At 59.5% G+C, this 21,635-nt stretch overlaps 2 protein-coding genes across 6 annotated transcripts in view; both read right to left on the bottom strand.

The window, feature by feature from the left end:
• Window positions 1-995: 995 nt before the first annotated feature.
• On the bottom strand, window positions 996-16,031 carry RSPH6A (radial spoke head 6 homolog A). 3 transcript variants are annotated; one of them, XM_045573704.1, is made up of 6 exons: window positions 15,490-16,031; window positions 12,519-12,753; window positions 8,327-9,097; window positions 6,325-6,469; window positions 4,920-5,033; window positions 996-1,884 (listed from the first exon to the last, which is right to left on the bottom strand). In XM_045573704.1, the coding sequence occupies exons 1-6, from the start codon at window positions 16,014-16,016 to the stop codon at window positions 1,766-1,768; spliced, it is 1,911 nt and encodes a 636-aa protein (XP_045429660.1). In that variant the 5' UTR covers window positions 16,017-16,031; the 3' UTR covers window positions 996-1,765. The 3 variants fall into 3 exon arrangements, with proteins under 3 accessions (XP_045429660.1, XP_036272236.1, XP_045429659.1); XM_036416343.2 differs by having other exon boundaries at window positions 999-1,884; window positions 4,916-5,033; XM_045573703.1 differs by lacking the exon at window positions 996-1,884 and adding an exon at window positions 3,864-4,452 and having other exon boundaries at window positions 4,916-5,033.
• Window positions 16,032-16,317: 286 nt separating this feature from the next.
• The window catches only part of SYMPK (symplekin scaffold protein), a 36,685-nt gene continuing 31,367 nt past the window's right edge, over window positions 16,318-21,635 (bottom strand). For all 3 annotated transcript variants that reach the window (XM_045573715.1, XM_036416417.2, XM_036416419.2), the window contains 5 exons: window positions 19,107-19,294; window positions 18,152-18,328; window positions 17,077-17,172; window positions 16,603-16,929; window positions 16,318-16,489 (listed from right to left, as the gene is read on the bottom strand). In XM_045573715.1, coding sequence (XP_045429671.1) covers window positions 16,346-16,489; window positions 16,603-16,929; window positions 17,077-17,172; window positions 18,152-18,328; window positions 19,107-19,294 — 932 coding nt within the window. In that variant the 3' untranslated portion in view covers window positions 16,318-16,345. The remainder of the gene's footprint in view (window positions 16,490-16,602; window positions 16,930-17,076; window positions 17,173-18,151; window positions 18,329-19,106; window positions 19,295-21,635) is intronic.

Here is a 21,635-nt window from a genome sequence, read left to right as displayed (position 1 = left end):
CCTCCTGCACACCCCCTACTGAGGATGCACCTGCAACCAAGGCACATGCCCTTGACCAGAATCGAACCTGGGACCTTTCAGTCCACAGGCTGACGCTCTATCCACTGAGCCAAACCGGTTTTGGCCTATGTCCCATTCTTAGGGCCAGCACTATCACCCCCCAGACCTGAGTGTCTGTTCCCCCTCCTGTCCCTAAAAATCCTCTTGTCCAGCCCCTTCCTTTGCACAGCCATGGTCCATCCTGCTCCAGGCCCTGAACCAGCCTTATTCCTGCTCTCCCATGCTCCTGTCTCACTCTCCTGGCCGCCCTCCCCTGGCACCTGCAGAGGCATGTCTGACGCACAAACATGACCAGGCCTCCCTGCTGAAAGCCCCTCTGTGGCTCCCTGGTGCTCTCAGGGCGGGTTAGGCCCTGAGTGATCTGTTCCTGCCAACTGCGTTCCTGTCCCCGCTCTCACCGCTGACCCCTCACGCCGTGTCCCAAAACATGAGGTCAGAGAAGCACGTCACACGCTCTCTCACCCTCGGGCCTCCTCACACGCTGTTCCTCTGCCCGGAATGCTCTTCCCCACTCTGTCCTTCACCCCCCCCCCTTTTTTTTTAAGTTGAGAAGGAGGAAGGGAGAGAGAGAGATCGATGTGTTGTTTCACTTATTCACTCATGGGCTGATCCTTGTAGGTGCCCTGACCAGGGATCAAACCTGCAAACGTAGCAAACTAAGCCAGTGGTCGGCAAACTCGTTAGTCAACAGAGCCAAATATCAACAGGACAACGACTGAAACTTCTTCTGAGAGCAGAAAACCGACTTCTGCGCATGGGCCACGAAGTTGCAATCGCACTGTACGTGCGCACCCGCCCACATGTGGTGTTTTGTGGAAGAGCCACACTCAAGGGGCCAAAGAGCCGCATGTGGTTCGAGAGCCGCAGTTTGCTGACCACTGCCCTAAGCAAACAGAGCTACCAGGCCAGCTGCTCCTGACCCTTGAAGCGTCAGCAGAGGGCTCTGTCAGTCGTCTGGGCAACACCACCTGGGGTGTCATTGCTTGGGGGTGCTCCTGTCTCCCCTGTAGAGTCTGAGCCATGGAAAAGCAGAGGCTGCTTGCTCATCTCTGTGTCCTCTGGGCTGGACTGAGCTGACAGGAGGCTTTTAATTTCATTTTTATTTTTTATTTTTAAAAATCCTCACCCAAGGACATTTCCGTTGATTTTTAGAGAGGGGAAAGGAGAGAGAGAGAAACATGGATGTGAAAGAGAAACATCGGCCAGTTGCCTCCCATATCTGCCCCCTCCGGGGATCGAACCTATAACCCAGAGATGTGCCCTGACCGGAAATAGAACCCTCGGCGACAACGCTCCAGCCAACTGAGCTCACAGGCCGCGGCTCCCGGAGGCGCTTCATGCCCGGGGGAGTGAACAAGGGGAACGGGAGGGACTGCGGAGCTGTGCTCCCAGCAGAGTCAATCGCCTTGACGTGAAGGTCACGGCCACAGGTGGGTGAGCAAAGGAATGAATGAGCGGGCCGGAGCGCCGTGGGAACATTTCATTGAGAGCAGCTGCCTCCCAGAGGCAGGAAGCAAACGAACAGTGAAAAAAAAACCAGCTCCTCGCTACATCCGAGGAACATCGCGCCAGCTACCTGCGGGGCCTCAGTCGTCCGGGTCCTCGTCCTCGTCCTCCTCCTCGTCCTCCTCCTCCTCCTCCGCGGCCGCCAGCGCCTGCTCCTGGGCGGCCTTCAGGGCCTGCTCCTCCTCCACCGTGGGGTCGCTCATCTCCATGATCTCCAGGCCGCTGGGGTACTCCTGCTGGATGGGTGGCGGCAGCATGGGGTTGAAGTTGTCCGGGCTGTACTTGTGGCCCCAGCCGATGTACAGGTTCTCAAACTTCCTGGAGGGGCAGGGAGACACTGGGAAGTCCTCCCTCCGAGGCCCCAGCCTCGGCGGCTGAGGGTGGGCGCAGGACGGAGGAGCTGTGTGTGTGGGGAGAAGGGTGCCCGCTGTGCTGTTCTGTTCCCGTGTTCCTTACACCCCATGCAAACGTCAAGCCCCAGATGGCGTCCAACGGCGGCAGCTGAGCCCATGAGACTCGGCTCCCACACCCAAAACCCTGAATGTCTAGATCGATTTACTTTTCTCATTCCACCTGACCCACTGGTGGTTCGGGAATGTGTTCATTTCTACACGTGTGTGAGTTTCCTTCTGTTACTGATTTCTGATGTCATTCCCGTGTTGCCAGAAAACTTATTTCCTCTGATCAACTTTTTTTTTTTTTAATTTTTAAAAATACATTTTATTGATTTTTTTACAGAGAGGAAGAGAGAGGGATAGAGTTAGAAACATCGATGAGAGAGAATCATCTATCAGCTGCCTCCTGCACACCTCCTACTGGGGATGTGCCCGCAACCAAGGTATAATACATGCCCTTGACCGGAATCAAACCTGGGACCTTTCAGTCCGCAGGCTGATGCTCTATCCACTGAGCCAAACCTGTTTCTGCTGATCAACCCTTTTAAACCCACTGAGACTGTCTTACGGCCTAGCATATGGTCTGTCCCGGGGAGTGTTCCCTGGGCACTTGAGAAGGATCTGTATTCTGCTGTGGTTGGGTGGAGTGGATTTTTTGTTTTGTTTTAATTCATTTAAATTTTAGCAATAAAGCTAGTACTCAACTTAGTATTGGAAACATCTAAGTCTGACCGGGACAACTTGGGTGCGTGAGTCCACTTTTGCAATGGGAAAGGTTGTGAGATGTGGACATAGGCCAAGTGTTCCCAGGTAAAATGGATAGGTCCAAACTGAGGTGTGCTTGTAAGCATGAATGCAGCTCAGATTCCAAAGACTTAGTATAAAGAGAAGAATGTAAAATAGCTTATCAATCATTATTACATTATTGATTTCATGTTGTAATGTTTTGGGTATTTGGGGTTAAATAAAATATATTAAAATGAATGTTGCCTGTTTAGTTTTAACTTTTAAAAATATATATTTTTTTATTGATTTCAGAGTGAGAGAGAGAAAGAGAGAGAGAGAGAGGGATTGAAACATCAATGATGAGAGAGAAGCATTTATTGGCTGCCCACAACCTGGGCAGGTGCCCTTGACCGGAATCGAACAAGGGACTCTTCAGTCCACAGGCCGATGCTCTATCCACTGAGCCAAACCGGCTAGGGCTATTTTTACCTTTTGAATAAGGCTACTGGGAAATTTAAAATGCCATAGGTGACTCCTGATTCATTTACGATGGACAGCACTGGTCCAGATGTGGGGCCTAGCTAGCAGTGACAAACTGACAAGAATCCCTGTGTGGTGCCTGCGCTGTGAAGGGAGGGGAGAATACTCGGGACAGGATCGGTCGGGTCCCGGCCACCTCGCCTCTCCCCAGTTTTAACTGGGGAAGAAAAGAGGAGAAAATAGGAGACTAAGCTGAGAGGCAGGGCGGAAGCAGGGAGAGAAAGAGAGACAGCAGGAGAGACGGGATGGGGAGGTTGTCATGGAGCAGTTTGACTTTGACCTTGCTGATCCGGAGGCTGATCGGAGGCTGAGCTTGCTAGGAAGGCAGAGTCCCGGCCTCCAGCCCTGACCCATGCATCCACAGCCTGAGCTTCCACCAGATCCCCCAGCGAGCCCAGCCCTAGCACTCAGGAGACACTCTGGTCTAGAATGTCCTTCCGCCTACTCCCCTCCCCCCATTGCTTCTTTCTTCCCCCAAAGATTTCGGATCAAGGCTGGTCTGAACCCTTGCTTGATCCCTCCATTCTCCTCAGGGGCACTCCTCTTAGTTTGTGACAGGGTTTGGGGGAGGGTTTGCTGGAGGAGTGGGGGGAGGGGGAGGGCGGGTGAGAGATGTTATGCAATTAACGCTCTGCTCCCAGGGCTGGATCCACATCTGCCCTTCCAACAAAGGGCCTGGGGCCCAGCACACAGCTGGCCAGCACTGGTATTCAAGTCTTTTAGAGTGGAAAAAAAAAAAAAAGATTGATGGATGGATGGATGGATGGATGGATGCATGGGTGCCTAGATGGATGAATGATTGGGTGGTGGGTGGGAGGGTGGATGGACGAGTGGTTAGGGGATATAGGGTGGATGGGTGACTGGTGCTCCCGATTTGGGTCTTTTGTTTTCAGAGGGATATGGACAAATTAGGATGTGGCCAGAAGCGTGCCGGCAAGAGCAAGCGTGCCTCTTCCCTGCTTCGGGAGGAGAAAAAGTAATCATCGCCAAGCATGTGGCTAAAGTATCAAGATGACCTGAATTCCCGCCTCGACTGGGTATCATGGTAGCGAATAGAAAAGGAAAAAAAAAAAAAATCTATGAAAAACCGCCCTGCCACCTGGTGGACAGACCGGGTAAGTACGCTCGCCCCGTGGCGGCAGGTGGCGCCCTCTCGTGGTTGATCAGAAAGGCTGGGCTAAGCCTGGTAAGAGGGGCGGAGAGGCTGGTGGGTGGGAGTGTGTAGCTGCAGGTGGGACGATGCAAAAGTGATTGCGGCCTGAAAATCTTTGAGAGCAACTGGTGGGGAAGACATCTGGCCCTTAGAAAGAAGACCTTCAAATGGGAAGAACTGGCAACGGGGCGCAGGACTCTGCTGTTGTCAGGGCCACCCCAAAGGGGACTCCTGAGTCCCGTCAGCTGTGACACATACAGCGGGGAGGCCCGGGCCAGGGGACCAGAGATCCCAGTTTGAATCCTGCACGTGCCCTGTTCCCTGGGGCCAGCCCCTTCCCCTCCCTGGTCCCCATTCTCTTTTCCGAGGGGCTTCCCTCTTGGTGTGGGGTTTCTCCTTCAGGCCAGTGGGATCCCTGGAAGCAGAGTGAGGGGCTCAGCCTTGGGGGCTTCCCTCCCAACCTCTGCCCACCCTCGCGAGTCGCCCAGCCGGCCTGCTGGGGCGCCCTCTGCTGGGAGGCCAGGAGAAGACCTACTTGCCCATGGCGAAGGCGTAGGCCCCGGGCCAGAGATTGGAGCGCACGATAGCCACGGAGTACTGCGGGCAGAGGCTGCAGGACAGGCGGGCGGTCCAGGGCGACATGTGCATGATTTCTGTGGGGACGGGAAGAGCACCAGGAGGTCAGAGGCGCCACTGCTGGCTGCCCATGCCCTGCACAGCCCCCAGAGGGAGGGAGGGGTGGAGAGGGGAAAGGAGGAGGGGTGTGGAGGGAACAGCGCGGGCTGCAGCGCTGGAGCCTGCTCAGGGCCACCCCTTCCCCTGCGCCCCAGGGACCCTCTGTGCCTGCACCCCGAAGGGCCCCAGACAGGGCAGCCGCTGCCGTCTCCCTCCGGCTGGCCACTGGTTCGGACCAGAGGGCAGAGGGCAGACAGCAGCGCGTGGGTCACAACATGGGCTCTGCCCACGGCCGCTCTCAGCCTCCCCTTCCTGCTTCCCCAGGGCCCGAGGCCCCGACCTCAGGAGATGACTGACCCTTCTCCCGAAATCCCGTCCAAGCTCCGCCTCCCCAACTCTCTCTCTCTCTCTCTCTCTCTCTCTCTCTCTCTCTCTCTCGCTCTCTGTCTCTCTCTCTCCTTCCCCAAGCCCACATCCCCCCAGGTGGGCACTGCCCTACTGGGCACCGGACGCCGCTCACAAGGTGGACGCTTTCCCGTAACCCCAGGAGGAGGCGCTGTCATGAGGTCCGTTTTATAGGCCAGGGACCAGCTGAGGCTCCGAGAGGTCACCCTGCAATGTTCTAGCCTGTCCGTTCCCGCGCCCCTCCACCCCCGCCACACACACACACACACACACACACACGCACACACGCGCACACACACACACACGCACACTCACACACACGCACACACGCACACACACACTCACACTCACACACGCACATGCATACACACACATTCACACACACGCGCGCACACACACACGCACACACATGCACATGCACACACACGCACGCGCGCACACACACGCAGCACACTCACATGCACTCACACGCACACACACACAGGTGCGCACACACACATACACTCACGCGCACACACACACGCACACTCACACACACTCACACACACACGCACACACACGCACACACACGCACACGCACACACGCGCGCCCACACGCGCCCACACACGCACACTCACACACACGCGCACACTCACACACACACACACACGCACACTCATACACACACACGCACACACACGCGCGTGCACACACACACACACACTCACACACACACTTACACACACACACGCAAACTCACACACGCGCCCACACACGCACACACGCACACGCACACGCACACTCACACACACGCACGCACACATGCACACACACACGCACGCACACACTTCAGGCTGGTGGCACAAGGCGAGGGAGACGGGTACCTGCATCTTCTGAGAGTGGCGTCAGCAAGGGCGGCCCAATCTCCTGCTCCGCCTCCTCCATCCCCTCATCGCCCTTCTCTTCCTCCTCCCCGAGCTCCTCCTCCTCCTCCTTCTTCTGCAAAGGGTTCACCCACGTGCAGCGGCCCTGGAGGTGGAGGAAGTCAGGCGGCAGCCAGAGGACAGGGCAGCCTGCGCTCTGGGCGCGGGTGCGGGGCTGGGCAGGCCCCGGGGACTGTCCTCAGGGGCCCAGGTGTGGGCGGGAGGACAGGGTCAGGCACAGAAGTTGGGGCAGGACATGGGCCGAGGCAGTGGTTGCATGGAGGCAGGGACTCCTGCCTCCTGCGAGCCGTGTGGCCCCCTTCTGTGCGTTCATTCACTCGTTCATCCATTCACTCACTCATCAGGTTCTTAGGAGCACCTACTGTATACAGCCCCGGCTCTAGGTGCTGGGATGCACTCCTGGGGAAAGAGACCCCAAATCTCTGCCCTGTGGAGCTGACCTTCGGCAGCCGTATCGGCCTCTGTTTTCCCATCTGTGAAATGGGAGTGTTACAGGTGCCTCTCCCATTGGATTGTTGTTGGGTTACATGCGGTACTGAGGAGCTGATCCGTGTTTGTTGAAGGAATGAGTGAACCCAAGGGCACAGTACATTGCAGAGTTCAGTTTCATCAACTATGAGAAGGCAACGGGAGCTGTACGGATCTCCAGAGGGGTTATTTGGATTCGTTAAAACCTGTGGGAATCAGCCCTAATCCGTTTGGCTCAGTGGATAAGAGTGTCGGCCTGCAGACTGAAAGGTCCCAGGTTCGATTCCAGTTAAGGGCACTTACCTTGGTTGAGGGCACATCCCCAGTGGGGGGTGTGCAGGAGAGAGCTGATCAATGTTTCTCTCTCATGGATGTTTCTAACTCTCCATCCCTCTCCCTTCCCCTCTGAAAATATATTTTAAAAAAAACAAAAACCTTGTGGAATCAATAAATGTTTATTGAATGAATGAATGAATGAAACCATCTTAAGCCTATAGCTAGTGTTTCCTTGAATGAGTAAACAAGTGGGTATAACACTCAGGCACATGGGCGTTCAATAAATGAAGGCCCATAATCTCTTACCCACAGCTCCCAAACCCGAAAATTAAAGCTCTGAAAATCAGAAGTTTGTCACCAGGCATCTGGCCGCACTCATGACCTGCTGGGGGGAGGCTGTTCAGATTTTTTAAAAAAATATATATTTAATTGATTTTTTTTTACTGAGAAGAAGGGAGAGGGATAGAGAGTTAGGAACATCAATGAGAGAGAAACATTGATCAGCTGCCTCCTGCCCACCGCCCACCGGGGATGTGCCCACAACCAAGATGCATGCCCTTGACTGGAATCGAACCTGGGACCCTTCAGTCCTCAGGCCGACGCTCTATCCACTGAGCCAAACCGGTTTTGACAGGCTGTGCAGTTTTGCTGCAGGAATGATGCTGAGGCCTTTGAGCCTGGGCTGCAGCCCCAGCCTGGCCTGAAGTGCTGCCTGCTCCATGGGGCATGCAGTTACCTTTTTATTTATTTTATTTAAAAAAATATATTTTATTGATCCTTTACAGAGAGCAAAGGGGAGTGTCAGAAACATCAGTGAGAGAGAAACATCAGTCAGCCACCTTCTGCACACCCCCCACCAGGGATGTGCCATTGACCAAGTACATGCCATTGACCAGAATCGAACTTGAGACCTTTCAGTCCACAGGCCAACGCTCTATCCACTGAGCCAAACCGGTTTCAGCTGCAGTTGCCTTTTTAAAATCTGAAAAGTCCAGAACTCCGAGGTGCATGTGGCCCCACAGGGATTCTGGCTTTCCTTTGCCTCACTGACTGAACGAGGAACGAGGAACGGATGGACGGGTGGATGAATGAACGAAGGAAGGAGGGCTGAGCAGAGGGCAGGCGTTTGCTGTGCCTGGGGGAGCCCCCCCTGACCCCCCCCCCAGCTGGGGGGCTCCCGGGTCCCGGGGGGCCTCACCTGCGGGAGGATGTGCTGCATGTGGTGCACCCAGTTGGCCATGGAGTCCACCAGCTCGAACACGGGGAGGCCCTCGAAGTCGGGGTTCTCCTCGAAGGAGTCGCGCCCGGCGCCGCCCTCCTCCTCCTCGTCGCCCTCCTCCTCGTTGAACTGGTAGAAGCCCAGCGGGCTGATGTGCGTGGCGGCCGAGATGCGCGCGATCTGGGCGCGCAGGTAGTTGGCCTCGTTGCCCGGGAAGGGCGGGTAGCTGACCACGGGCGCGTCCAGGAAGCCGGTGAGGAACTTCTTGATCTTGCGCGCCTGCACGATCTGCGCGGGCGTGACGTGCGGCAGGCGCGCCCAGGGCCGGCCCGGCTCGTTGCACACGAAGTACAGGTACTTGTTGGCGCCCGAGCGGCTCTCCTCCCGCGGGATGACGGGCGGCGGCCTCCACTGCAGCTTGGGCAGCACGTCGGCCGCCTTCTCCTCGTCCTCCTCGCCGCCCTCCTCCTCGCCGTGCGCCTCGGTGGTGAGGTCGGCGCCCTCCATGAGCTCCTCCACCTCCTCCTCCTCCACCTCCTCCTCGCCCTCGCGGAACTCCACCTCGGCCACCAGGTAGCTGCGCCGCAGGCCCAGGACCTTGCCCCAGAAGCGGCACGTGTGGATGGGCTGCTGCTCCACCAGCTGCTTCAGCGCCAGGAAGAGGCGGAAGCTCTCGTCCGAGCTCAGGCCCACGCCGCCCTGCTCGAAGTAGAAGGCCGACTCCATGATGTTGGGCACGGCCGTGTCCGCCTGCGGAGGGGAGAGGGGAGGGGAGAGGGGCGGGGGCGGAGGGCAGGGAGCTGAAGGCCTGCTCCTCCCTGGCCTGGCTTTTCTGGGGTGGCAGAGAGCGGGCCTGCGGGGTGACCCAGCTGCTCCTGCCGCCCCCCCCCCCCCGGCGTTTATTTGTTTATTTATTTAAAATATATATTTTATTGAGTTTTTTTTACAGAGAGGAAGGGAGAGAGATAGAAACATCGATGAGAGAGAGTCATGCATCAGCTGCCTCTTGCACACCCGCTACTGGGGATGTGCCTTGGTACATGCCCCTGACCGGAATCGAACCCAGGACCCTTCAGTCTGCAGGCCGATGTTCTATCCACTGAGCCAAAGCGGTTTCGGCACCCCCTGGCGAGTCCTCGGGGAGGATGTGCCTTGATGGAAAAGGCAACATCACACGAAGAAAAAAAAAATCCCTGGTTTCTTCATCCCTCCCCTTGTTCCCGCCTGGAGTGGGATGTGAGAGCCAGCGCTGCAGCAGCTGTACCGGGGCCACAAGGCAGCCCCGTCTCACACCTGACTGCCTGGTCCTCACCGCATCACTGACTGCCTTAACCCTCCCCCTGCCCCCTTTCCGGTCATGTTTACTCTTATGGCAACTAAAGGCACTTTAAAGAGATACCCCGAGTCACACAGCAAATGAAAGGAAGAGGCTGGTCTTGAACCCAGGAACCAGTGATGTTGGAGGATGGCGGCGATAATTCCTGCCCTCGCTGCCTCCTCTTTCACCGTCTGCTTTGGTCAGGATGAGAGAGAGAGAAAGAGAGAGAGAGCACGCGTGAGAGCGCAAGCGCGTGCGCGCAGAAAGGGAGCAAGAACAGGAAAGTCAAGGGCTGGGACTAGACTACAGGGCAGTTTCGGTCCAGTTGCCCCTTATCCACTTGGCCACAGGCTGTCCCAATATTTTCTCATTCAGTCAGCCCATAAATCTCTATTAAAGATCCAATGAGCCCTAACCGGTTTGGCTCAGTGGATAGAACATCGGCCGGCAGACTCAAGAGTCCCAGGTTCGATTCCCGGCATGTACCTTGGTTATGGGTACATCCCCAGTAGGGAGTGTGCAGGAGGCAGCTGATCAATATTTCTCTCTCATCGATGTTTTTTTTTTTAAATATATTTTATTGATTTTTCACAGAGAGAAAGGGAGAGAGAGAGCTAGAAACATTGATGAGATAGAAACATCGACCAGCTGCCTCTTGCACACCCCCTACTGGGGATGTGCCCGCAACCCAGGTACGTGCCCTTGACCGGAATCGAACCTGGGACCTTTCAGCCCGCAGACCGATGCTCTACCACTGAGCCAAACTGGTTTCGGCTCTCATCGATGTTTCTAATTCTCAATCCCTCACCCTTCATCTCTGTAAAAACATCAAAATACATATGTATTAAAAAAAATCCAATGAGTACCATGTCCAAACTAGTGCACGCACTAACATACAGCAGAGAACAAAACGGAAGTGGCCCTTCCTCATGAGGTCGGCACAACCTGGCCTTGGCCTTGGCCTTGGCCAGCCTGGCCAGCCTGGCCGAGCAGGGGAACCCACAGCCCAAGTCAGGGAGACAGCATGCTTCTTTGCCAGAATCTGAAATCAGATGGAGAGAAAGGGGGAGGGGATAATGATCGCACTGGAGCAGGCCACGCCTGCGCCTGGGGCCTGTGAACTTGTGAGCTTCCGAGGCGTAAGGGACACGCAGGTGTGATCCCTGGGGACCGTGAGAGGGAGGGACTGCTCCTAAGGAGGCGGGGCCTTAGGGACTGTGTGGGGTTAGGGTGAGGAGGATGAAAGGTGCAGTCCTAAGGGGGTGGGGCCTCCCCAGGAGAGACTTGATTTGAAACACAAAACTATATCCTCAAATAAAACGGAACTGTCCTTTGTGCCTAAAACTTGTATTCTCAAGTGCACTCTGCTCACCAGGGCTCCTTTCTTTCTTTCTTTCTTTTTTTAAAAAAAAAAATATTTTATTGATTTTTTACAGAGAGGAAGAGAGAGGGATAGAGAGTTAGAAACATCGATGAGAGAGAATCATCATCAATCAGCTGACTCTTGCACACCCCCTACTGGGGATGTGCCCGCAACCAAGGTACAGGCCCCTGACTGGAATCGAACCCGGGACCTTTCAGCCCGCAGGCCAATGCTCTATCCACTGAGCCAAACCGGTTTCGGCACCAGGGCTCGTTTCTTTGCCGGATTGTTGTTCCTAATTCTCATTGTCCCACCCCACTCTCGCCAAAATCCTAGCATCCAGAAGCCAGCACAGACAAACAGCATCTGCAGATTAGGCAGAGCTTAGCAGGGCTTTGGAGGTCAAAGTTCTGTCTTCCTGGTTCTGTCTCCAGCCCTGCCTCGCTCGTTCCCTCTGAGCCCAAGTCCTTCTTCTACAAATCAATCAATCTATCTATCTATCTATCTATCTATCTATCTATCTATCAAAGCCTAACTGACCGTTAGCTATGATGTGCGCTGACCAGGGGCCAGACGCCCAGACCGGTAGGTGAGCTTGCTGCTGGGGACTAGCTGATTGGTACTGGGCCGGACATGCCCTGGAGCCCTCCCGTGGTCCCTCCCCTGCTGGCCAACCTCTTGCATCCCTCCCTGGCCCTGTGCGTGCACCAGAGAGGTCCCTCGGCCTGGCCTGCACCCTCTTATAATCCGGGACCCCTCAGCGGATGGAGAGCCAGTTTCAGCCTGATCCCACAGGCGCAGGAATCCGTGCCCTGGGCCTCGGGGAAGGATATAATAAAGCAGCAGTTGCCTTGTGGGTTGTTTCGGGGTTGAGAGAAGACCACACGCCTGAAGGTCTTCACTCAGGGCGTCAGAGGCGTCAGAATGATCAGAAGCAGAGAGACCCCAAAACGTGTTTCTTCAAAGTGAGAGAGAATGCTTCACCCCACGTTTCAGCAGTCACCCCATTCTGGAAACTAGTCGGCGGGAGAGCCCTTAGCGGGTCTCAACTTGCAAAAGGGGAAACGGGGTCCAGGGGCTGGGGGACGCTTCAGGGCTGAGAGGTCCCAGGAGGCAGTGTTTCCCAGAAAACACGGCACAGAGGCCCTACGTGGGAGGGAGGAGGGAGGGGGTGGCGGGAGAGGCCAGCCTCTGCCTCCACACCACAGCTGGGTTCAGCTTCCGCACGAGCAGAGCTGACCAGTCTGTCCTCTGCTTCCGGCCCTCCCGAGGCGCCCCGTGGCCTCCGGAGAGAGCCTGCACCCCTCAGCCTGGCACCCAAGGCCCCTGTGACAGCACCCCTCCTCCACACACACACACACACACACACACACACACTGAACACACACATTGATCTGAGATCACATGCTCCCTCACGTCCAGGCTTCAGCACGGGCCATGCCCCAGGCTGGGCTGCCCTCACCCTCCACCGCCCCACCCCTCGCACTCACCACCTCCTCCTCCATCTCCTGCTCGCCCTCCACGCCACCGCCCTTGATGAAGAGCGTCTTCTGCTTCTCGGCCATCTCGTAGGTGGGCTGCATCTCGGGGTCGTCCCGCAGCGAGTCCAGCTTGGGGTGGAACCACTCCAGCTGTGTGGTGCGGTTCAGCGACTCCAGGATGGACAAGGGGTCCTCCGGGCGCTGGTTCAGGATCTTGGTCAGCATGTTCACCAGGTGCTCGTACCTGCCCCCGGAGGGAGGGGAGGTGGGGGGGGGGGGTTACTCACTCGCGCCCGGCCCCGTGCCCGCCCGGCCCCGTGCCCGCCCGGCCCTGTGCCTGGCGCCGGGGACACGGCGAAGGAGACGGGAGTGGAGCTGACATTCTGGTGATGGAGACAGACGGTCACCAAACAGGCAAAGCTCACACTGTCAGGGGTGGTTGTGTCTGAGGAGACAGGGAAGCAGGGGATGGGGCTGGGGACGCCAGGGGTGGGGGATGGTTTGCAGTGAGAGAAAGGAAAAGAATCCCATGCTGATCTCACTGAGAAAAGAGATGCTGGAGCCAAAACTGGTTTGGCTCAGTGGATGGAGCGTTGGCCTGTGCACTGAAAGGTCCCAGGTTCGATTCCAGTCAAGGGCATGTACCTTGGTTGTGGGCACATCCCCAGTGGTGGTGGTGGGGTGTGCAGGAGGCAGCTGATCGATGATTCTCTCTCATCGATGTTTCTAACACTCTATCCCTCTCTCTTCCTCCCTGTAAAAAGTCAATAAAAAATATATATATATTTTTAAAAAGAGAGAGATGCTGGAATCTTAAACAAAATGGCGCCTAGCAGTTGCTCAGAAGGATGACACGCATGATTCAAGTGGATGAACTGACAGGGATGTACGACTGGACTGAAGTGAGAAAGACTATAACTCGTCATGACCGTGTGTTAAAGGGGGTCTGTAAGGTCCCCTCAACAGGTGCGGAGAAATTGTTTGATAAAATTCAATACCCATTCATGGTTTTTTAAAAAACTAGGAAACCCAAGAATAGAAGGCAAAATTCAAATAATCCGATAAAGGAGAGCGACAAGTAACCGATGGCACACTCCAAACATAAAGACAAAAGGCCAGAGCGTGCCCTAGCTGGTCTGGCTCAGTGGATAGAGCATCGGCCTGCAGACTGAAGGGTCCCACGTTTGATTCTGGCCAAGGGCACATGCCTGGGTTGTGGGCTCGATCCCTCAGTGTGGGGCGTGAGGAGGCAGCTGATTGATGGTTCTCTCTCATCATGTGATGTTTCTATGTCTCTAAGATCAATAATAAGTAAATCAATCAATTAATTAAAAAAAAAAGACTATAGTACTATCCCCAGTATGAGGTGGGCAGGAGGCAGCTGATCGATGCTCCTCATCGATGTTTCTCACTCTCTCTCCTCTCCCTTCCTTCCTGTAAGAAATATCAACAAAGCCCTGACTTGTTGGCTCAGTGGCTAGAGCGTCGGACTGCGGACTTAAAGGTCCCGGGTTTGATTCCGGTCAAGGGCATGGACCTTGATTGCGGGCACATCCCCAGTAGGGGGTGTGCCGGAGGCAGCTTATCGATGTTTCTCTCTCATCGATGTTTCTAGCTCTCTATCCCTCTCCCTTCCTGTCTGTAAAAAATCAATAAGATTTAGAAGAAAAATATTAACAAAAAATTTATCTATATAAAAGACTATAGTGCTTTCCACTCTGTGACTGGGGATGCCCACTTTCGCTTGTTGAATGCTGCACCGGAGGCTCCCGCCGGTGTGCTCGCACGTGAAGAAGAGCATCGCAGAGGAAGCAGCAGGACTGTTGCGTTCACAGAGGACGTGCAGGGTGATGAGCTGAGGGTGTGGGGCGTGTGGGAGGAGCAGAGGTGGCCAGTGTGGCTGGAGGGATGAGGGAGGGGGAAGGCTTGTGGGAGGAGGGGAGGCCGGCACGGTAACCGGGTGGCAATGGTGTCCGTTCCCCGTCCATCAGGCAGTGTGTTGGGCGTTCGAGAGCAGGGCTGTATTCTCCCCACCATGATCCGAGGAACAGCTATGACCCGCGGCGCTCCGGGTAAGGAAACTAAGGCTGGGGGAGCGTGAGGCCGTGAGGTCTAAGGGTATGTGGTCGCACGGCCAGGATCTAAAGCCAGGACCAAACTGGTTTGCCTTCAACGCATCCAAACGCCCGTGGGGTGGGAACCCGTTGGCACGTCCTGGGTGCGGTGGGGCTGTCCGTTGGGAAGGGTAAGGCGAGGCCAGCCTCCGGCCGGGGGCTGGTCAGTGAGGGAGTGTGAAGTGCTAGCCGGCAGGGGACGCCGGCGGAGGAAGTGCGACGGGTTGGTTTTGACCAGACTCCAGGAGGTGAAGTTTGGAGAGCAGGCGGGGCTGAGCTCTGTGAGTCTGTGAGGAACATGGACCTCCTTTGGGGGACCCTGGCTCTGAGCTCCGGAGGGAGGGGGGCCCGCTTGGTGCTGTAGCGAGACCTGTCCCTTCTGCAGCTCCATCTCCGCCCACTGCCCCTCCTCCCCCTCCATCTCATCACACCGGCTCCACTGCCGTTCCTCAGACACCGCAAGCCTCAAGGCCGTGGGGCTCGCTGTGTCCCAAACGCTTGGCTATTGGCAAGGTGTCCCCCTCACCATCCTCCCGTCATGGGTCAGACGCACGCGGCAAGGAACGGGGCCTCGGGAGCCCAATCCCCTGTGCGGGACTCCTGGCTCTGGACAGGGGCCCTCACTTCTGTGTGTCTCCTCCTCCGTGAAGACGGGCCGTGGAGGTGCCAATGTCAGTGTGAGAACTAGGGGTGCCTGTGTGCAGGGCCGACTGGCACCAGGTCTGCTAACGATTGTCCTTCTTAGCTACTGTCAGTGTTTGGTCTGAGTGAGACGGCTCCAGAGCCACCCCCTGGCTGAGGAGACCCCAGAGCTGAGGGGTAGATGGGGGTCTTGGCGGGGCCTCTCCCCACCGTTCCCGGCTCACAGGCTGAGGTCGCAGCTGATGCTGGTCTGCAGCAGGTAGGCCTTGGCGTTCTGCACGGCCAGCTCCCGGGGCTCCGGCTCCGACACCTCCATGTCGTAGGACATGAAGCCCAGCTCGGAGGGCGAGAACTGGAGGGAAGGGTCGTCCCTCATGTAGGGCCCGTGCTGCGCCCCGCCGTACGGCTGGAACGGCTGCTCCTCCCGCTGGTAGGCGTGGTACTGGGCCAGGGGGTCGGGCTGCCCGTCCTGGAAGGCGGACTCCAGCTGCTGGAAGAGGCTGCCCTGGCCCTGCTGCAGCTGCTCCAGCATCAGGTTCTCGTCCAGGTACGGCTGGTACGCGAGGCCGCCCGGCGGCTCCTCGTACTGGCCCAGCCCGGCGCCCTGCGGCCAGCCCTGGGCCGCCAGCATCTCCTGGCTCCTCGGGGTCTCCGGCTCCGCCTGCAGCGGCGCCTCCGGGGGCGTCGTGAAGGGCTCCGGGGGGCTGCCCTGCTGCGGAGGCTGCTCGGGGTCGGACGGCGGGTCGGCCATCGTGCCCGGACGGAGGCCTGCAGGCCGGCCGGCCGGTTGCCCGCCGTGCACTGGCCGGGTAGCCGCCGGTTTCCGGGGGGGAGGGGGGGCCGGGCCGTTACCGGGGGCGGCGCGGGCCGGGGGGGGGGGGGCCCTCCGCGCAGGCGCAGCCCGGGGGGGGGGGACCCCTCCGCCCGCGCACCCCACCCCGCCGCGGGCCTCACGGCGGAGGTGCCAGATGAGAGGCCGCACCGCGCCCCAGAACCGGGATGTGTTTTTTTTTTATTATTTTTTTTTGAAAGGCAAAGCACCCCCCGTCCTCCCCCTCGGCCCCCTCCCCACCAGGCCCGTCAGCTGTTGCCCTTGGTCTCGGGGTCCCCGGCCTCCTCGGCGGCCGCGCAGGGCGGGCTGGGGGTCTTGGGCCGGTCCTCTCCGGCGGGGGTGCGGCTCTGGGGGCTCCTCTCCTCCTTCGCGGCGGCGCCCGGGGCCGCCTCCTGGGGACAGAGGGGGTTTTCTGTGGGGGCGCCGCCCGCCCCCCGCTTTGGGCCTGGGACACCTGCGCCCGGGCCCCCCGCTCCTTCCTCTGCCGCCCCGGCGCCCGCCCTACCTTGGCCAGCGGCCCCTCGAGGCTCGAGTCCAGCAGGGCGGCCTCCGGCAGCCCCGCGTCGTCGTCCACGCTGATGAAGATGGCCGGGGTCTCCCCCTCGGGCCCCTCCTCCCGGAAATCCACCGCTTCGTCCGGCTGCGGGGGGCCCGGCCTGGCCGAGGCCGCGGCCGCGGCGGAAGCGGGGGCTCCCACGCCCCCGGGCTTCAGCTTCTGCTCCTCCTCCAGCTGCCGCTTCAAGGCCTTCTCCTGGGCCAGCCGCAGGCCCATGAGGTCCTGGGGGGGCCTGGGGGCGGGGGCGGGGGCCGGGGCCAGCGGCTCCAGGTCATCCTGGGGGCGGGAGGGGCACACAGCGGCTCAGGGGAGGGGGCTGGGCTGGGGCAGGCAGCAGGGGGGCCTGGAGTAAGGGCAACTGCCCGCCCACCCCCCTTCCAGCAGGAGCCCCAGAAAGACGCGGTGCCGCCGGGGGCCCCTCACCTCCTCCAGAGGCCCCGCGGGGGCTTCCTTGGCCTCCGGCTCCTGCTTGCCGCTGGCCTCCAGGATGGCCATGATGGAGTTGGGGATGTGGGCTTGCTAGGGGAGAGCAGGATGGGGTGCTGCAGAGAGCTCTCACCCAGAGGCCCCCCGGGGCACCCCAGCCCCCAGGCTGGTCCCTGACCCTCCAGAACCCTTGCCGTTCTGTGGCGCTGCAGGGCTCCCTCTGCCCACTCCCCTCCACCCCCCTGGGCCTGGGGTGCCACCCCCCTCCTGGGGTACCTGATGGGGGGGTACCTGATGGGGAGTACCTCATGGAGGGGGTACCTGATGGGGGAGGGTACCTGATGGGGGGGTACCTGATGGGGAGTACCTCATGGAGGGGGTACCTGATGGGGGAGGGTACCTGATGGGGGAGTACCTGATGAGGGGGTACCTGGTGGGGGGGGTACCTGATGGGGGGGTACCTGTGCGGGGGGGGTACCTGATGGGGGGGTACCTGATGGGGGAGTACCTGATGGGGGGGGGTACCTGATGGGGGGGTACCTGGCGGGGGGTACCTGATGGGGAGTACCTCATGGAGGGGGTACCTGATGGGGGGTATCTGGTGGGGGGTACCTGGCGGGGGGGGTACCTGGCAGGGGGTACCTGGTGGAGGGGTACCTGGTGGGGGGGTACCTGATGGGGGGTACCTGGCGGGGGGGTACCTGATGGGGGGGTACCTGATGGGGGAGGGTACCTGATGGGGGGGGTACCTGATGGGGGTACCTGATGGGGGGGTACCTGATGGGGGGTACCTGATGGGGGGTACCTGGCGGGGGGGGGTACCTGATGGGGGTGGTACCTGGCGGGGGGTACCTGGCGGGGGGGTACCTGATGGGGGAGGGTACCTGATGGGGGTACCTGGCGGGGGGTACCTGGCGGGGGGGTACCTGGCGGGGGGTACCTGGCGGGGGGGTACCTGATGGGGGAGGGTACCTGATGGGGGTACCTGGCGGGGGGTACCTGGCGGGGGGGTACCTGGCGGGGGGTACCTGGCGGGGGGGTACCTGATGGGGGGGTACCTGGCGGGGGGTACCTGATGGGGGGTGAAGGAGCGGACGTGGGCCAGCAGGGGCTCCCGGAGCTCCGGGCACTTGTCAAACACGGCGCCCAGCTGCTGGGGTGGCAGCTGCAGGATGACCTGGAAGCTCTGGGGCTTGGTGCGCTGGCAGCACTTGATGAAGCCCTCCCACACCTTGGGGTACTTCCACACCTGGACGGGCGGGGAGGAAGGGGGTGTAAGGGGGCATGCCAGTGGCCACCCTTGGAACTGGGAGGACCGGGCCAACATGGGGCCTTGCTGGGGCTCATCTAACAGATTTCCTTTGGCTACACACAGCCCCGACCTCCTCAGAGGGTCAAACTTCCTCCCCCAGCTCCCCAGCAGGGGGGCAGGGCGACTACGTGGGAAGGAGAAACAGTGGCCCCTGCACCGGGTCTCCCTGGGCCAGGCCCAGGCTGTGCTGTGAGCATCGTCTCATTTCATTCCCACTGCAGCCTCCAGGGGGCGCCATTCGCCCTGCGAAACAGGAGGCCCGAGAGATGCAGGGACTTGTCCCAGGTTCCGCTGGTGACTAGGGCAGAACCAGCACTTGACCCCGGTCTGTGTGGACCTGCATTTAACCTCTAAGCCGGTTGTGGCAGCGTGGCCGCCTGCAGGCCGGATCCCGTCTGAGGGCTTGTGGATTCATCGCGGTGTTTCTGAAAACCCAGACTTGTGGCTTCTCCTGAATGCATCAGCGCTGGGATGCATCCTGCCTGGGTGCACCATGATGGGGGCAAGGGGCAGCCACGCCTCTCCTGGGATGTGCACCCTGAAGCCTCTGCCTGCTTCTAGCACCCGCCCCCCTCAGATCGCTACCCCGTGGCTGCAGGAGGACCCCTGGGTGCCCAGGGCAGGCCGGAAAGGCCTGCGGTCGGCCTCAGCCAGCGTTAGCTCCTGCTGCAGCCAGCCCGCTGCCAGGGCCTGCATGTCCAGGGCGGTTGGTTACCTGCTTCATGATGAGGCGGGACAGGATGTTCATGACGAAGCCCCCCAGGCGGGGGTACATGGTCAGGGACTGGATGACGGTCCTCATGAGCAGCATGGGCAGGGGGCTCTGCTCCATCAGCTGCTGCATCACCACGGCCAGCACCTCCGACGTGTACACGTTCCGCTCCGCAAAGCACAGGTTGGTGGCTGGAGGAGGCGGAGAGCGGGCCTGTCCTCTCTGCCCAGCTGCCCCGGGGGCGGGCGCACCCCCCCCCTCAGCTGCAGCCCCGTTTCCGCCCGTGTGCACACCCGAAACGGGAGGCTCCCCACCCAGCAGGGGGTCGCTTTCTCAGGGGACCGGTGGCTCGGCCCGAGGGGAAAGACGTGGCCAGCTCCTGCGAGCCCCACATGGGACCCCACGGGGGGACCAGGGCCCTTCTCTGAGGAGACCCTTGGAGAGCCAAGGCAGGAAAGGCATGTTGTCAACCGCTGGGAACCCGTTCTGGCTTGATTTAGGCGGCACGGCACCTCCCCCACACTATGCAGCAAGGCCGCTCCGAGTCCCATAAGCACCCCGTAGTGGCCAGGAGATGGCCCTCCACCAGCAAGGGACCCCCCAAACCCACCCATCAGGGCACAGGGCATAGGCTGCTTCTGGGGCGCCAAGCCCGACTGTGGGAACACAACCACAGAGCAATGAGGGGTGAGAGAAGGAGGAGCCTGGGCCGGCAATCGGAGGGCCCCCGGAGGGCCGGGCCAACGCAAGCACCCACGAAGGCCGTGGGGCCGCTCCCTCGGGAGCGACATCGGTGGGATGGGTGGTGCTCCGGTCTGTTGTGCTAACGGGGAGGCCCCAGCCTGAACCCCCTCTTCCCCAAACACCACTGGCCATGTGAGTGTCAACCAGGAAGTCTTTATTGAGCTACGAGAAAGGCGCCAATACTTGAGGGGCTAGCGGAGAGCGGGCGGGCGCTGTGAGGACGGGCAGCTCCCGGGAGGAAAGGGGGAAGATGAAGAATGACAGGCGGGCAGGCGGGAGGAGGCGGGGCAGGGCGGGCATCTGGGCCGAAGGGCAGAGGACAGTGAGTGAGGAAAGTGCCAGAGAAGACCTGCCGGGCACGGGCACGAGGGGGCTGCTCCCCTCACTTCCTGGCCGTCCCAGGTCCCTTCTACCATGTCACAAAGCCCTTCCCTCTCCGCCCCTCAGCTCTGCCCAGCTCCTCCGGAGCTTCCCACTCAGCCCTCCGACCCCTCCCTCCACACGCAGGCTGAAGGGTCTTTTGCAATTCAACCTGACCTCGCACCTCCCAGAGGCCCTGGCGATCCAGTCCTGTGGGGGTTTCCTCAAGGGTCACAGGCCCTGCAAGTGCGTCTCTTGGCCTCTCATTTCTCCTCCTTTTTCCGGGAAGGTCACCCCTTCTGCCCCTGCTTATCCTCCGGGGGCCTCAGCTCAGGAGTCCTCCTCCGGGGGCCCTCCCTGACTCCCCTCTCCAGAAGCTGGCAGCCCGTCTGGGCGCCCTATCCCAGCCGGGCTCTCCGAGCTGTTCCTGGGACCCTGCAAGGGCAGGGCCAGAGCCATCTCTATCCCCGCGGGGTCCTAGCACAGCCCGGCGCAGCGCTGGCTGAACGGAAGTGCCCAGTGAGTGAGTCACGGGACCAGACGTGAGGGCAGGTCTTGCCATAGAGAAACTCACGAGAGAAAGGGGGCATTGCTAATACCATCAGCGATTGGGGGCTCCGATGGTGCACAAAACAGGACTGACTTGGGATCTGGAGCGTCCAGTCAGTGGAGGTACTAGTGCCCGAGCAGAGAGACGTGCTGGGACCTTCAGCTGGCCGGAGCGCGGAGGCCGTGGCCGGGGCTGGCAGGAGGCAGCAGGTGGGGGCGTTTCTGCAGGCCGGGCCTCGCTGACATCTCCAGGGGCTTGGTGCCCACGTGGGAAATCAGGCCCTAAATCCAGATCCACGAAGGGGCTCAGGGTGGCGGGGGCTGTGAGTCCCCTCAAATTGAATACGAAGCCGTGTGTGCTTATGGTCTTTGGTCGGCAAACTGTGGCTCCCGAGCCACATGCGGCTCTTTGGCCCCTTGAGTGTGGCTCTTCCACAAAATAACACGGCCTTGGCGAGTCTATTTTGAAGTGGCTTTAGACAAAGTTTAAGAAAGTTGGCTCTCAAAAGAGAGCCTGTTGTACTGTTGATACCTGGCTCTGCTGCCTGAGTTTGCCAAACACTGGTCTTTGGGAACAAATCTCTAACTTTCCTCAGATCATCAAAGGGGCCTGAGAGCGTCGCCCACTCTGGGACCCCGGCTTCCAGACCCTTCCACGAGGGGCCGGATCCAGCCCGAGGGCTGTGGAAGTCCGCTTTTGGTTTCATCGTGGCATTCCTGAAAACCCCGATTCCAGCTTCTCTGGGGAGCTGGCCTGCTTCCTGCTCTGGGATGCAGCCTGCCTGGGACCGGGTGCCTCCTCAGGGGTACGGGCTTGGCATGCTACAGGTCCTCCCCCGACTTAAAGGCGCAGAGCTTGCCGGGGAAGGCCAGACATGA

Source organism: Pipistrellus kuhlii, unplaced genomic scaffold, assembly GCF_014108245.1.
Source record: "Pipistrellus kuhlii isolate mPipKuh1 unplaced genomic scaffold, mPipKuh1.p scaffold_m20_p_55, whole genome shotgun sequence".
NCBI lineage: Eukaryota > Metazoa > Chordata > Mammalia > Chiroptera > Vespertilionidae > Pipistrellus > Pipistrellus kuhlii.
The sequence above is the reverse complement of the archived record's forward strand: the minus strand, read 5'-3'. Positions and strand labels throughout refer to the sequence as shown.

Bases quoted from the DNA above. Each gene is read 5' to 3' on its own strand.
- RSPH6A (XM_036416343.2), bottom strand. From the start codon at position 16,016: ATGGCCGACCCGCCGTCCGACCCCGAGCAGCCTCCGCAGCAGGGCAGC. The intron at 12,754-15,489 runs GTGAGCCGGGAA...CTCCGGGGGCAG, and splicing joins ATCAGCTGCGACCTCAGCCT to GTACGAGCACCTGGTGAACA. The intron at 1,885-4,915 runs GTAGGTCTTCTC...CTGCCCCTCCAG, and splicing joins TACGCCTTCGCCATGGGCAA to GAAGTTTGAGAACCTGTACA.